The sequence below is a fragment of the Oncorhynchus tshawytscha genome, unplaced genomic scaffold (assembly GCF_018296145.1).
Source record: "Oncorhynchus tshawytscha isolate Ot180627B unplaced genomic scaffold, Otsh_v2.0 Un_contig_4177_pilon_pilon, whole genome shotgun sequence".
Lineage (NCBI taxonomy): Eukaryota > Metazoa > Chordata > Actinopteri > Salmoniformes > Salmonidae > Oncorhynchus > Oncorhynchus tshawytscha.
In genome coordinates, this window is record NW_024609106.1 from 44,657 (window position 1) to 59,429 (window position 14,773).

A 14,773-nucleotide genomic window follows, 5' to 3' on the forward strand; every position below is an offset into this window, starting at 1 on the left:
GGGTCCTGTGGTGGGTTACTGGTAGAATGGGTCCTGTGGTGGGTTACTGGTAGAATGGATCCTGTGGTGGGTTACTGGTAGGATGGATCCTGTGGTGGGTTACTGGTAGAATGGATCCTGTGGTGGGTTACTGGTAGAATGGATCCTGTGGTGGGTTACTGGTAGAATTGATCCTGTGGTGGGTTACTGGTAGAATGGATCCTGTTGTGTGTTTTGCCTGTGTGTTACTGGTAGAATGGGTCCTGCTGTGTGTCTAAAATGGTGCCCTAATATCCTATATGTTGCATTACTTTGTACCATTTTTTCCCATGGCAAAAATGTAAACCCGAAGCAGACCAAACTCGTTGATCCTTTAACCTGCTGGATGTTGTGGCTGTAGTTTGAAAAGCCATGTGACTCTGGATGACGACATAATGATGTTTCCAACATTATGGCTGTTTTCCCCAAAAAGTTACAGCCGCTTGATGTTTTGTTTCCTTGTCACGATACTAATGAGTATCGCGACCCCTGGTATGGTCCCGACCCCTGGTATGGTCCCGACCCTGGGCTCTGGGTCCTATGACCCGTTTGGGACGCACCCTGCAGTGTCCATGTGGAACGACCCTTAACCCCAGGATAGAGTTGGTTCACAGCCACCACACCTGTTGTTCCCTCACTGGAGATGATCAGAAGAAAACCGCAGTAGGAAGCGCTGACAAGATATCCTCTTGTTCGATCCTGTAGTATCAGTCCTTCAGATCAATTTCTTGTTTTGTTTTTTTGAGAGAGAAAGTCCCAGTTGCACCCTTCTATTCATGGCAGTGTGAAATAGTGATGTCTTCATAACATCTTTCCCAGCCAGGCCTGTGATCCACTGGCTCAGCTGAGCCTCCAAGGGCTTTTGAAGGGAGTTGTTGTCTTGGTAACGCATTGTCGTCACACACACAAGATGTTTGTCCCTGGGAGCAGGTATTGTGTTGTTGGAAGTCCCACTCCACTAGAAGATAAGAGATGACTCTCTCTCCCTCTCTCTCTCTCTCTCTCTGTGTGTGTGTGTGTGTGTGTGTGTGTGTGTGTGTGTGTGTGTGTGTGTGTGTGTGTGTGTGTGTGTGTGTGTGTGTGTTTGTTATTTTTTTATATGTAACCTTTTATTTAACTAGGCAAGCCAGTTAAGAACAAATTCTTATTTACAATGACGGCCTACCCCGGCCAAACCCGGACAACGCTGGGCCGATTGTGCGCCGCCCTATGGGACTCCCAATCACGGCCGGATGTGATACAGTGTCTGATGGGTCTCTAGTGACTGATCCCTCCTAGACACCCATGGATTCTGCTTTAAGCCTTCATCTGTCAAATGGAGGAGTTAAACAGCTGGTTTGAGCATCCTTGATGCTGTATGGTGCATTAGGTCTGTATCTGACCAGGTGATGGATGTCTTGGTTCATCTACCATCATTGTCTAATCCTTCAATGAAAGAGTGTTTGTCATTATAGGGGATGGTAGCCCAACATGGCCAGAAAAATACATTGTATCCAACCGACTGATTAATGTACACTAGCCAAACCAATTAAATGTTGACGTCAAACAGTTCCCCACAGTTCACTCAGTGAAGAAGAGGTGACCACACATCTGTTCTCTGTTGTGGTTCTGTACCAACTACAAACAAACTCCTTATAGTGTTGTCTGTGTTGACAGAAGGCTTTCCTGATGCTGTGGGTGCTGATGGAACATGTTTTGTGTCCCAAATGGCACCCTATTGCCTACATTGTGCACTACTTTTGACCAAAGCCCTATTGTAGTGCACTATATAGGGAATTAGGGTACCATTTGAGACGAATCTAGGCCCTCAGAAACCACCATTCGCTGACTGAATGTTCCCACTGTTTGGATGGGAGGTGCTTGTTGAGATGGCAGGAACAGTGAATAGTGTAGGAAGGACACAGTGTGTGTCTGTGGGGACCATGTTGGTACACTCTGTGTTCCTCCCTGTTACGTGGGTACAGATGTCTCATTTCAGTGTGTTGTCTGTGGGGACAGTTGGTTCATATTGCGAGTCATGCTTAGATGACTGAGGTTGGTACACTCTGTGTTCCTCCCTGTTACGTGGGTACAGATGTCTCATTTCACAGTGTGTGTCTGTGGGGACAGTTGGTTCATGTTGTGAGTCATGCTTAGATGACTGAGGTTGGTACACTCTGTGTTCCTCCCTGTTACGTGGGTACAGATGTCTCATTTCACAGTGTGTGTCTGTGGGGACAGTTGGTTCATGTTGTGAGTCATGCTTAGATGACTGAGGTTGGTACACTCTGTGTTCCTCCCTGTTACGTGGGTACAGATGTCTCATTTCACAGTGTGTGTCTGTGGGGACAGTTGGTTCATGTTGTGAGTCATGCTTAGATGACTGAGGTTGGTACACTCTGTGTTCCTCCCTGTTACGTGGGTACAGATGTCTCATTTCACAGTGTGTGTCTGTGGGGACAGTTGGTTCATGTTGTGAGTCATGCTTAGATGACTGAGGTTGGTACACTCTGTGTTCCTCCCTGTTACGTGGGTACAGATGTCTCATTTCACAGTGTGTGTCTGTGGGGACAGTTGGTTCATATTGCGAGTCATGCTTAGATGACTGAGGTTGGTACACTCTGTGTTCCTCCCTGTTACGTGGGTACAGATGTCTCATTTCACAGTGTGTAGCGGCTTGGAACCAGTTGTTTCAGACATGCAGCGCTTCACAAACTCTTTTAAAAACATTCACCCTCAGTAGGGGATTCTGCTTTGTCTGGTTCCTCAGTTTGAAGTAGATAGGGGTGCAGTGTAGAGCTGCTTTGTCTCGTAACAATGGGCTCCCTCAGAGTGCCAATGCTAATCAGCTGTTTCTGTCAGAGAGACAGAACTGTACTGTTTATGATGTGTGATGCTGAAGACCAATTCCCACATTGTGTTGACAATTACATTGTTTTCTAATGTGAATGTATTTGTATGTTTTCCAGGACTGGGCCTTTGATGACGGTGCCCCTCCTCCCACTAAGATCGTGGATGATTGGCTGAACCTGCTGAAGACTAAGTTCCGTGAGGACCCTGGCTGCTGCGTGGCGGTGCACTGTGTTGCCGGGCTGGGACGGTACGGATCATTTAATACTCTTCTGTCTTAGGGTTCTCATTGGGTGAGACAGTTGAACCAAGATCACAAGGCTGCAGTGTCATCCACCCACTGTGACGGCCACTGTCCCAGCAGCCACCAGTCTCTCCCCTTCTCCTACAGCCTGACCAGGGCCCTCTCTCTGCATGCAGACAGAACCAAGCCAACTGTTAGCCAAGGGCCCTCTCTCTGCATGCAGACAGAACCAAGCCAACTGTTAGCCAAGGGCCCTCTCTCTGCATGCAGACAGAACCAAGCCAACTGTTAGCCAAGGGCCCTCTCTCTGCATGCAGACAGAACCAAGCCAACTGTTAGCCAAGGGCCCTCTCTCTGCATGCAGACAGAACCAAGCCAACTGTTAGCCAAGGGCCACTCCTTCACAACTAATCCACTGTTTATTATTCAAAGCACAGAGGTTGAGTTCTGAAAAACGTTGAAGCAGCATTTTTTTCTATTGTGTGTCTAAGTGTTTCCTCTCAGATTGGATCTCTACTAGTTAGCTCACCAGAACTCTGGTCAAAAGTAGTGCACTATATAGGGAATAGGGTGCCATTTGGGATGTAGCCAGTTGTCTTGTGAAATGTCAGTTAGCTGTATTCTGGTTGGCCATGCCCAGACTTGTAATGTATGTTCTGTAGTTGAGCCTCTGGACTCCCGTTGGCATGCCGTACATTAGTTCTTATGGTTGGCCATGCCGTACATTAGTTCTTATGGTTGGCCATGCAGTACATTAGTTCTTATGGTTGGCCATGCAGTACATTAGTTCTTATGGTTGGCCATGCAGTACATTAGTTCCTATGGTTGGCCATGTAGTACATTAGTTCTTACGGTTGGCCATGCAGTACATTAGTTCGTACGGTTGGCCATGCAGTACATTAGTTCTTACGGTTGGCCATGCAGTACACTAGTTCTTACGGTTGGCCATGCCGTACACTAGTTCTTATGGTTGGCCATGCCGTACACTAGTTCTTATGGTTGGCCATGCCGTACACTAGTTCTTATGGTTGGCCATGCCGTACATTAGTTCTTATGGTTGGCCATGCAGTACATTAGTTCTTATGGTTGGCCATGCAGTACATTAGTTCGTACGGTTGGCCATGCAGTACATTCGTTTTACGGTTGGCCATGCAGTACATTAGTTCTTATGGTTGGCCATGCAGTACATTAGTTCGTACGGTTGGCCATGCAGTACACTAGTTCTTATGGTTGGCCATGCCGTACATTAGTTCTTATGGTTGGCCATGCAGTACATTAGTTTGTACGGTTGGCCATGCAGTACACTAGTTCTTATGGTTGGCCATGCCGTACATTAGTTCTTATGGTTGGCCATGCAGTACATTAGTTCGTACGGTTGGCCATGCAGTACATTAGTTCGTACGGTTGGCCATGCAGTACACTAGTTCTTATGGTTGGCCATGCCGTACATTAGTTCTTATGGTTGGCCATGCAGTACATTAGTTTGTACGGTTGGCCATGCAGTACACTAGTTCTTATGGTTGGCCATGCCGTACATTAGTTCTTATGGTTGGCCATGCAGTACATTAGTTCTTATGGTTGGCCATGCAGTACATTAGTTTGTACGGTTGGCCATGCAGTACATTAGTTTGTACGGTTGGCCATGCAGTACATTAGTTCGTATGCAGGCAAACCAAGCGGTTGGCCATGCAGTACATTAGTTCGTACGGTTGGCCATGCAGTACATTAGTTCGTACGGTTGGCCATGCAGTACATTAGTTCTTACGGTTGGCCATGCAGTACATTAGTTCTTATGGTTGGCCATGCAGTACATTAGTTCTTATGGTTGGCCATGCAGTACATTAGTTCTTATGGTTGGCCATGCAGTACATTAGTTCTTATGGTTGGCCATGCAGTACATTAGTTCTTATGTTTGGCCATGCAGTACATTAGTTCTTACGGTTGGCCATGCAGTACATTAGTTCTTACGGTTGGCCATGCAGTACATTAGTTCTTACGGTTGGCCATGCAGTACATTAGTTCTTACGGTTGGCCATGCAGTACATTAGTTCTTATGGTTGGCCATGCAGTACATTAGTTCTTATGGTTGGCCATGCAGTACATTAGTTCTTATGGTTGGCCATGCAGTACATTAGTTCTTATGGTTGGCCATGCCGTACATTAGTTCTTATGGTTGGCCATGCAGTACATTAGTTTGTACGGTTGGCCATGCAGTACACTAGTTCTTATGGTTGGCCATGCCGTACATTAGTTCTTATGGTTGGCCATGCAGTACATTAGTTCTTATGGTTGGCCATGCAGTACATTAGTTTTACGGTTGGCCATGCAGTACATTAGTTCGTACGGTTGGCCATGCAGTACATTAGTTCGTACGGTTGGCCATGCAGTACATTAGTTCGTACGGTTGGCCATGCAGTACATTAGTTCGTACGGTTGGCCATGCAGTACATTAGTTCTTATGGTTGGCCATGCAGTACATTAGTTCTTATGGTTGGCCATGCAGTACATTAGTTCTTATAGTTGGCCATGCAGTACATTAGTTCTTATGGTTGGCCATGCAGTACATTAGTTCTTATGGTTGGCCATGCAGTACATTAGTTCTTATGGTTGGCCATGCAGTACATTAGTTCTTATGGTTGGCCATGCAGTACATTAGTTCTTACGGTTGGCCATGCAGTACATTAGTTCTTACGGTTGGCCATGCAGTACATTAGTTCTTACGGTTGGCCATGCAGTACATTAGTTCTTATGGTTGGCCATGCAGTACATTAGTTCTTATGGTTGGCCATGCAGTACATTAGTTCTTATGGTTGGCCATGCAGTACATTAGTTCGTACGGTTGGCCATGCAGTACATTAGTTCGTACGGTTGGCCATGCAGTACATTAGTTCTTACGGTTGGCCATGCAGTACATTAGTTCGTACGGTTGGCCATGCAGTACATTAGTTCTTATGGTTGGCCATGCAGTACATTAGTTCTTACGGTTGGCCATGCAGTACATTAGTTCTTATGGTTGGCCATGCAGTACATTAGTTCTTACGGTTGGCCATGCAGTACATTAGTTCTTACGGTTGGCCATGCAGTACATTAGTTCTTACGGTTGGCCATGCAGTACACTAGTTCTTATGGTTGGCCATGCAGTACACTAGTTCTTATGGTTGGCCATGCAGTACATTAGTTCTTATGGTTGGCCATGCCGTACATTAGTTCTTATGGTTGGCCATGCAGTACACTAGTTCTTATGGTTGGCCATGCAGTACATTAGTTCGTACGGTTGGCCATGCCGTACATTAGTTCTTAAGGTTGGCATGCCAACCAACATAACAGAGGAGTTGACTAAATAGAAGCACAAACTGATCTGGTTACCAGACTCATTTTAGCCCTGTCCTGTCTGGTGTTCCTTCAGGTGTCCTCTATGGCAGAGGAGAGACAACGAGTCACATCTGTACTGATGGAGTATATTAGCTAGCTGGTAGAGGAGAAAATGTCTCAAATGGTACCCTATTCTATACATAGTGCACTACTTTTGACCAGAGCCCTGTGGGCAATATGGAGCCAGGTTAAACCAGGCCTTTGGTACTAATAATGGTTGAGCTCATTGGTAGGAAGCTGAAGGAGCCCCTGTTCCCCTCCCCTCCTGGGTAAGCTGAAGGAGCCCCTGTTCCCCTCCCCTCCTGGGTAAGCTGAAGGAGCCCCCCCAATCCCCTGACTTCCCCAGGCTCTTCCCTCCCTCCCATCCTGTGTTAGCTGAAGGAGCTCCCCAGCCCCCTGACCTCCCCAGACTCTTCCCTCCCTCCCCTCTCTGTGTTAACTGAAGGAGCCACCCAGCCCCCTGACCTCCCCAGGCTCTTCCCTCCCCTCCTGTGTTAGCTGAAGGAGTCACCCAGCCCCCTGACCTCCCCAGACTCTTCCCTCCCTCCCCTCTCTGTGTTAGCTGAAGGAGCCACCCAGCCCCCTGACCTCCCCAGGCTCTTCCCTCCCCTCCTGTGTTAGCTGAAGGAGCTCCCCAGCCCCCTGACCTCCCCAGGCTCTTCCCTCCCCTCCTGTGTTAGCTGAAGGAGTCACCCAGCCCCCTGACCTCCCCAGACTCTTCCCTCCCTCCCCTCTCTGTGTTAGCTGAAGGAGCTCCCCAGCCCCCTGACCTCCCCAGGCTCTTCCCTCCCCTCCTGTGTTAGCTGAAGGAGCACCCAGCCCCCCTCTGTTAGCTCCCCCCTGACCTCCCCAGGCTCTTCCCTCCCCTCCTGTGTTAGCTGAAGGAGCCACCCAGCCCCCTGACCTCCCCAGGCTCTTCCCTCCCCTCCTGTGTTAGCTGAAGGAGCCACCCAGCCCCCTGACCTCCCCAGGCTCTTCCCTCCCCTCCTGTGTTAGCTGAAGGAGCCACCCAGCCCCCTGACCTCCCCAGGCTCTTCCCTCCCCTCCTGTGTTAGCTGAAGGAGCCACCCAGCCCCCTGACCTCCCCAGACTCTTCCCTCCCTCCCCTCTCTGTGTTAGCTGAAGGAGCCCCCCCCAGCCCCCTGACCTCCCCAGGCTCTTCTCTCCCCTCCTGTGTTAGCTGAAGGAGCTCCCCAGCCCCCCCTCTCTGGGTAAGCTGAAGGAGCTCCCCAGCCTCCCCTCCCTGGGTTGGTGAAGCACCGTCTATCTCTGACGTACTGGAGACCTCCTCTGGGACTCGTCTGTGGTTTTTGACAGGGCGCCAATGTTTACTTTACTCTGAACTGTTTGTTGTCCTGTTAATCAGCTGGGGAGTCTTTGGCTTTCAGCTGGTAACCTCTGCAACATCTAAGTGGTCTGGGGGCTGAAATGGCTTGACAGGGTGGAGTTAGATGAATATGTTTGAATGTCTCATGTCCATGCAGGCAGGCACCTCATCTGTTTCACTGATTCCTAGAAGTCCCGTGTTTGTGTTAGTGGTGTTATGCTCTTCAGCTCTCTATTTCCACACTGACTTACCGTAACCACAGCAACAACCCATATAAGGCTAGAAAAGGGGAAAGTGGGCTACAGCTTTTCCTAATGATTTGTTACCTGTAAATATTAGTGGCCAAATACAGCACAACTAGTTCCAGCTCTCAACGCGCAGCAGGGCTTTCCTTTGTCCAAACCAGAATGAACTCCATTCCCTGGGAACTGGCTGTGTTGTGACAACATGGAGAGAGAGACGTTGCTGGGGGCATAACAGGAAGGATACTAATGGATGTCTTTAATTCCCCGTCTTAATATGTGAATGCTGTTTCTAACGTCCCAAATGGCGCTATATTCCCTATTAAGTGCACTACTTTTGACCAGGGCCCATAAGTTTCTGACTGTGTCTTTAAGTCCCAGTATTAACAGCAGTCTGACTGTGTCTTTAAGTCCCAGTATTAACAGCAGTCTGACTGTGTCTTTAAGTCCCAGTATTAACAGCAGTCTGACTGTGTCTTTAAGTCCCAGTATTAACAGCAGTCTGACTGTGTCTTTAAGTCCCAGTATTAGTAGCAGTCTGACTGTGTCTTTAAGTCCCAGTATTAACAGCAGTCTGACTGTGTCTTTAAGTCCCAGTATTAGTAGCAGTCTGACTGTGTCTTTAAGTCCCAGTATTAGTAGCAGTCTGACTGTGTCTTTAAGTCCCAGTATTAGTAGCAGTCTGACTGTGTCTTTAAGTCCCAGTATTAGCAGCAGTCTGACTGTGTCTTTAAGTCCCAGTATTAACAGCAGTCTGACTGTGTCTTTAAGTCCCAGTATTAACAGCAGTCTGACTGTGTCTTTAAGTCCCAGTATTAGTAGCAGTCTGACTGTGTCTTTAAGTCCCAGTATTAGTAGCAGTCTGACTGTGTCTTTAAGTCCCAGTATTAGTAGCAGTCTGACTGTGTCTTTAAGTCCCAGTATTAATCCCAGTATTAGTAGCAGTCTGACTGTGTCTTTATTAGTCCCAGTATTAGTAGCAGTCTGACTGTGTCTTTAAGTCCCAGTATTAACAGCAGTCTGACTGTGTCTTTAAGTCCCAGTATTAACAGCAGTCTGACTGTGTCTTTAAGTCCCAGTATTAACAGCAGTCTGACTGTGTCTTTAAGTCCCAGTATTAACAGCAGTCTGACTGTGTCTTTAAGTCCCAGTATTAACAGCAGTCTGACTGTGTCTTTAAGTCCCAGTATTAACAGCAGTCTGACTGTGTCTTTAAGTCCCAGTATTAGTAGCAGTCTGACTGTGTCTTTAAGTCCCAGTATTAGTAGCAGTCTGACTGTGTCTTTAAGTCCCAGTATTAACAGCAGTCTGACTGTGTCTTTAAGTCCCAGTATTAGTAGCAGTCTGACTGTGTCTTTAAGTCCCAGTATTAGTAGCAGTCTGACTGTGTCTTTAAGTCCCAGTATTAACAGCAGTCTGACTGTGTCTTTAAGTCCCAGTATTAGTAGCAGTCTGACTGTGTCTTTAAGTCCCAGTAAGTCCCAGTATTAACAGCAGTCTGACTGTGTCTTTAAGTCTCAGTATTAACAGCAGTCTGACTGTGTCTTTAAGTCCCAGTATTAACAGCAGTCTGACTGTGTCTTTAAGTCCCAGTATTAACAGCAGTCTGACGGTGTCTTTAAGTCCCAGTATTAACAGCAGTCTGACTGTGTCTTTAAGTCCCAGTATTAGTAGCAGTCTGACTGTGTCTTTAAGTCCCAGTATTAACAGCAGTCTGACTGTGTCTTTAAGTCCCAGTATTAGTAGCAGTCTGACTGTGTCTTTAAGTCCCAGTATTAGTAGCAGTCTGACTGTGTCTTTAAGTCCCAGTATTAACAGCAGTCTGACTGTGTCTTTAAGTCCCAGTATTAACAGCAGTCTGACTGTGTCTTTAAGTCCCAGTATTAACAGCAGTCTGACTGTGTCTTTAAGTCCCAGTATTAACAGCAGTCTGACTGTGTCTTTAAGTCCCAGTATTAGTAGCAGTCTGACTGTGTCTTTAAGTCCCAGTATTAACAGCAGTCTGACTGTGTCTTTAAGTCCCAGTATTAACAGCAGTCTGACTGTGTCTTTAAGTCCCAGTATTAACAGCAGTCTGACTGTGTCTTTAAGTCCCCAGTCTGACTGTGTATTAACAGCAGTCTGACTGTGTCTTTAAGTCCCAGTATTAGTAGCAGTCTGACTGTCTTTGTCTTTAAGTCCCAGTATTAACAGCAGTCTGACTGTGTCTTTAAGTCCCAGTATTAGTAGCAGCATGTAAAGGCTGTTTCTTTGTGTTTCTCCCTCCAGGGCTCCTGTGCTGGTGGCTCTGGCTCTGATCGAGGGCGGGATGAAGTATGAGGAGGCAGTTCAGTTCATCAGGCAGTATGTACACCACACCTCTAGATTCAGTTCAGTTCATCAGGCAGTATGTACACCACCTCCAGATTCAGTTCATCAGGCAGTATGTACACCTCACCTCTAGATTCAGTTCAGTTCATCAGGCAGTATGTACACCACCTCCAGATTCAGTTCAGTTCATCAGGCAGTATGTACACCACACCTCTAGATTCAGTTCAGTTCATCAGGCAGTATGTACACCACACCTCTAGATTCAGTTCAGTTCATCAGGCAGTATGTACACCTCACCTCCAGATTCAGTTCAGTTCATCAGGCAGTATGTACACCACCTCCAGATTCAGTTCAGTTCATCAGGCAGTATGTACACCTCACCTCCCAAATTCAGTTCAGTTCATCAGGCAGTATGTACACCTCACCTCCAGATTCAGTTCAGTTCATCAGGCAGTATGTACACCTCACCTCCAGATTCAGTTCAGTTCATCAGGCAGTATGTACACCACACCTCCAGATTCAGTTCAGTTTATCAGGCAGTATGTACACCACCTCCAGATTCAGTTTCAGGCAGTATGTACTCCAGATTCAGTTCAGTTCATCAGGCAGTATGTACACCAGATTCAGTTCATCGGGCAGTATGTACACCAGATTCAGTTCATCAGACAGTATGTACACCTCACCTCTAGATTCAGTTCAGTTTATCAGGCAGTATGTACACCACCTCCAGATTCAGTTCAGTTTATCAGGCAGTAGGAACATCTCACCTTCCGTCTCTTGATGTTTTTGAGAGTGGAAGTCCACTCAACCTTTTTAGTGTTGTTCCTGTTTCATCTGACAGCTGTATATTTAGATGGGGACATCATGAGGAGGGAGAAAGGGATTGAACCGCTCTGTACTGAGGGGGATTATGGGACATCATGAGGAGGGAGAAAGGGATTGAACCGCTCTGTACTGAGGGGGATTATGGGACATCATGAGGAGGGAGAAAGTACAGAGCGGTTCAAACCGCTCTGTACTGAGGGGGATTATGGGACATCATGAGGAGGGAGAAAGGGATTGAACCGCTCTGTACTGAGGGGGATTATGGGACATCATGAGGAGGGAGGAAGGGATTGAACCGCTCTGTACTGAGGGGGATTATGGGACATCATGAGGAGGGAGAAAGGGATTGAACCGCTCTGTACTGAGGAGGATTATGGGACATCATGAATTGAAGGTGCTTTTTAGTCCAGGAATAAATAGGCTTCATGTGGATCTGGGAAAATCATCCCCTAAATGAATTATAATTGTCTCTTTACATGAGGGCCCTTATATACAGCAAAGGTGTGTGTGTGTGTGTGTGTGTGTGTGTGTGGCTACAGTGTCAAGCTGTTTAGCTTCACATATAAGGGGCCCCTAGTCCCCAAATGTTACACTGCTTTTAACCAGAGTGGACACTGTTCAGAAGTAGTGAACAGGGTGCCAATTGGGACACAACAGAGGTTCCTGTAGGGAGTAACAGTAGACCTGTCTCTCTCTGTCTCCTCAGGAAGCGCAGGGGAGCGATCAACAGCAAGCAGCTGACCTACCTGGAGAAATACCGCTCCAGACAGCGACTACGCTTCAAAGACCCTCACAAACACAAGAACAAGTGCTGTGTGATGTGATGATGTAGTGTGACCCCGCAGCCCGCCTGTTCTGACCCATATGGAACAACTACATGAACTTTAATATTGGACCGACCTCCACCCCGCTAAGATGCATTTAGGACTTGACCTGTTGTCTGTTTCCATGGGGACAGTTAGTTGCCACTGTTCTGTTGGGATTCTTCTGCTTCTCACTCTCAGGGCTGTTAGAGACCATCTCCTCTCTGATGTCTTTGAAAGAACACGTTCGTCCCCAACTGCCGGCCAATTGAACTCATAGAGAGGAAAAACAAACAAGCCCTATTTCCATCAAGTGTACACACACACACACACACACACACACTGACAAACTATTTTGCACTGATTGTGACATACTGTGACACACACACACAACGCCATTGACCACCAGACCAACCCCTCAACCAGCAGCAACACTGTCAGCTTGGTCCCAGGCCTGATCGTTCCTCTTTCCTCCCTGCTGCTAGGTAGCACTGCCCCAACCCAAAGCACTGTCAATGAAACACACCACTAGCTGTCACAACAGGTCTGCATCACCATACACCATGTTAACTGAAAGCCCCTGCTAGCCATGATGACATGAATGAAATAATCATGAAAAATAACAGATTTTATGCTGTCTGTGTGTTTTTATCTCAATGTTTCAAGGAAATCCAGTTTAACGTCTTTGTTAAATTGAAATGCCATCCACAGAGCTCAGCCATCTTGCTCCTTGCTCCGTTTTCATAATGCATGTAAGTTAACACTTGTTAGAATCATGTCCTTGTCTCCTTTTTTTGAGGATATGGGGATGCGGGATGGGACTTAAAATAGGACAAGGTTTTGTGCTGAGTCGCCGTTTTTTAAAATAGCAATATTTTTTACATTGTGATATGAAATACTCTGGGATTAGGATTCTTCACCACTGGTTGCTTCTGTTGTACAACATGAAGGATCTCAGTGTATCATGTAGGAGTCAGCTGAGCCTGGGTGGGCTTGGTAGGCAACACCGTCTGTGTCCCCGATGGCACGCTATTCCCTATATAGTGCACTACTTTTGACCAGAGGTCTATGGGCTACAATGCCTTGAAATATACACAAAAACATGGACTCGCACTGATCTTATGGGCTCCGGTCAAAAGTTGTGCACTATATAGGGAGTAGGGTGCCATCTGGGACGCGTACTATGCTTTGGGAACGTAAACATGGCGGTGCCCCGTAGTCGTCTCTGGGATGAAAAACAGCCAACTGAACCGTCTGCTCAGAAATAACGTCCTGGCTCTGCATCTGTCAGTGTGGATATAAATGTCTCTCATCCTGCCTCTGAAATAGCACCCTATTCCCCTTTTATAGTGCACTACTATATAGCACACTTTTGACTATAGTCCTATGGGCTCTGGTCAAAAGTGGTGCACTAAATAGGGAATAGGGTGCAAGACGCAGTCTCAGTTAAGGACCGGTACTGAAGGAATGACTCGTATCCTTGGAAGAAAGCTGTCACATTTATCTGCTGCCTTGGAAGTAACCCACTTCAGATTGTTCACAGTTAATGAAGTACAAGAAATAAAGTAATTGTTTAAAGTAAGCTGGACTGTTTTGTGTTTTATTCAGGAGTTGACTTGTGGGAGAACGAATCATTTTAAACAACCACTTTTGCCTTGTTGTGAAAGCAAGCTAAATGCTGCCATCTAGTGGCCATGTGTAGTTATTCACACATTATTAGTGGCATTTGTTGGCCTTCATTTTTGCAATTTCTGAAATAGATTTATCGTTTTCTCTTCAATGACCATATTGTTAATTTGATATTATAATATGGCACATGTATCATCTATAGTGTAGATTAAGTCATCATCTTATTATCTCAAACATTCCTGTTTGTACAACAATGACGTATGCTATACTGGCTACTTCCGGACGGAATCTAATTACAATTGAGAAAGAGGGCAGAGCTCGAGCTGCTAATTCTATGTCCTTTGTTGTATTATATAAACGTCTTGTCCGTAGTGATATTGTCTATATAAATCACGCAGGTATTTTTGCCTGTGGCACGTCCGATATAGCTAATTCTGGAAAGGACCCGAGATAAACGCAAGGCACAGTGCAGACGGTAGGCTAATTAAAATGCATCTTTGTCTTGCATGAGCATCCTTATTAGCCGGCACCCAATAATGTAGGCCAAGTCTAACGGTTCAAAATGTGTTCTGGTCATTGTGTGAAAACCTAGGCGCACCACGATTTTAACTGGAGAATACATGGTTTTACTGGTGATGGGGAGAACAATCTAGAAATGAAATGTATTCAATGTGCTGCAAATGTAGCAAAACATGGTCAATGTATCTACAGCGTAATAAGCCTCACCATGGTATCCAGGGCCATTGCTTTTCCGTTTTTATTATTTAATTGGTAGTTGTTATAATAGGCGAGTCCACACTGTCAAATACTGTATGATGTACAGTATTTGTAATGCATGATATCAACATTTCTCTACCATCATGCCATAGGCTACAATCCTCATTTCTGCTTGTTTTGTTTTGCATGCCTCGGTCTGCTCGGTCATCCATCAGGATTTAAAATAAAGTTTTTTCTTTGTCTCGTAGTGTTTTGTCATTTTATTTATGTTTTGCATTACGTTCCCACTTCTCATTTTCATAATGTAATAGCACCTACTTACTGATCGTGCAGGTAAAGAAAATATTTGTACTGTAACGACCCTGGGTTTATAAGCGCGGAAATCGACTCTGCAGCACGAGCATGCTTTTGCGGCACAGTCAATAGCGCGCCGGACCTCGAGCTAGAAGGTCGCGGG

General features: G+C 46.3%; 2 protein-coding genes across 9 annotated transcripts in view; both read left to right on the top strand.

The window, feature by feature from the left end:
- LOC112243682 (protein tyrosine phosphatase type IVA 3) overlaps positions 1-13,552 on the top strand; it is a 54,590-nt gene extending 41,038 nt beyond the window's left edge. For both annotated transcript variants that reach the window (XM_042314218.1, XM_042314217.1), the window contains exons 4-6: positions 2,967-3,097; positions 10,301-10,375; positions 11,874-13,552. In XM_042314218.1, coding sequence (XP_042170152.1) covers positions 2,967-3,097; positions 10,301-10,375; positions 11,874-11,991 — 324 coding nt within the window. In that variant the 3' untranslated portion in view covers positions 11,992-13,552. The remainder of the gene's footprint in view (positions 1-2,966; positions 3,098-10,300; positions 10,376-11,873) is intronic.
- A 209-nt stretch (positions 13,553-13,761) lies between these two features.
- Positions 13,762-14,773, top strand: part of LOC121844286 (cytoplasmic dynein 1 intermediate chain 1-like) — a 44,100-nt gene continuing 43,088 nt past the window's right edge. For 2 of the 7 annotated variants that reach the window (XM_042314212.1, XM_042314214.1), the window contains exon 1: positions 13,764-14,074. The gene's annotated coding sequence lies outside the window, so the exon portion shown is untranslated. Of the gene's footprint in view, positions 14,075-14,773 lie in introns of all 7 variants that reach the window. The other 5 variants (XM_042314210.1, XM_042314211.1, XM_042314213.1 and 2 more) reach the window with 5 other exon arrangements.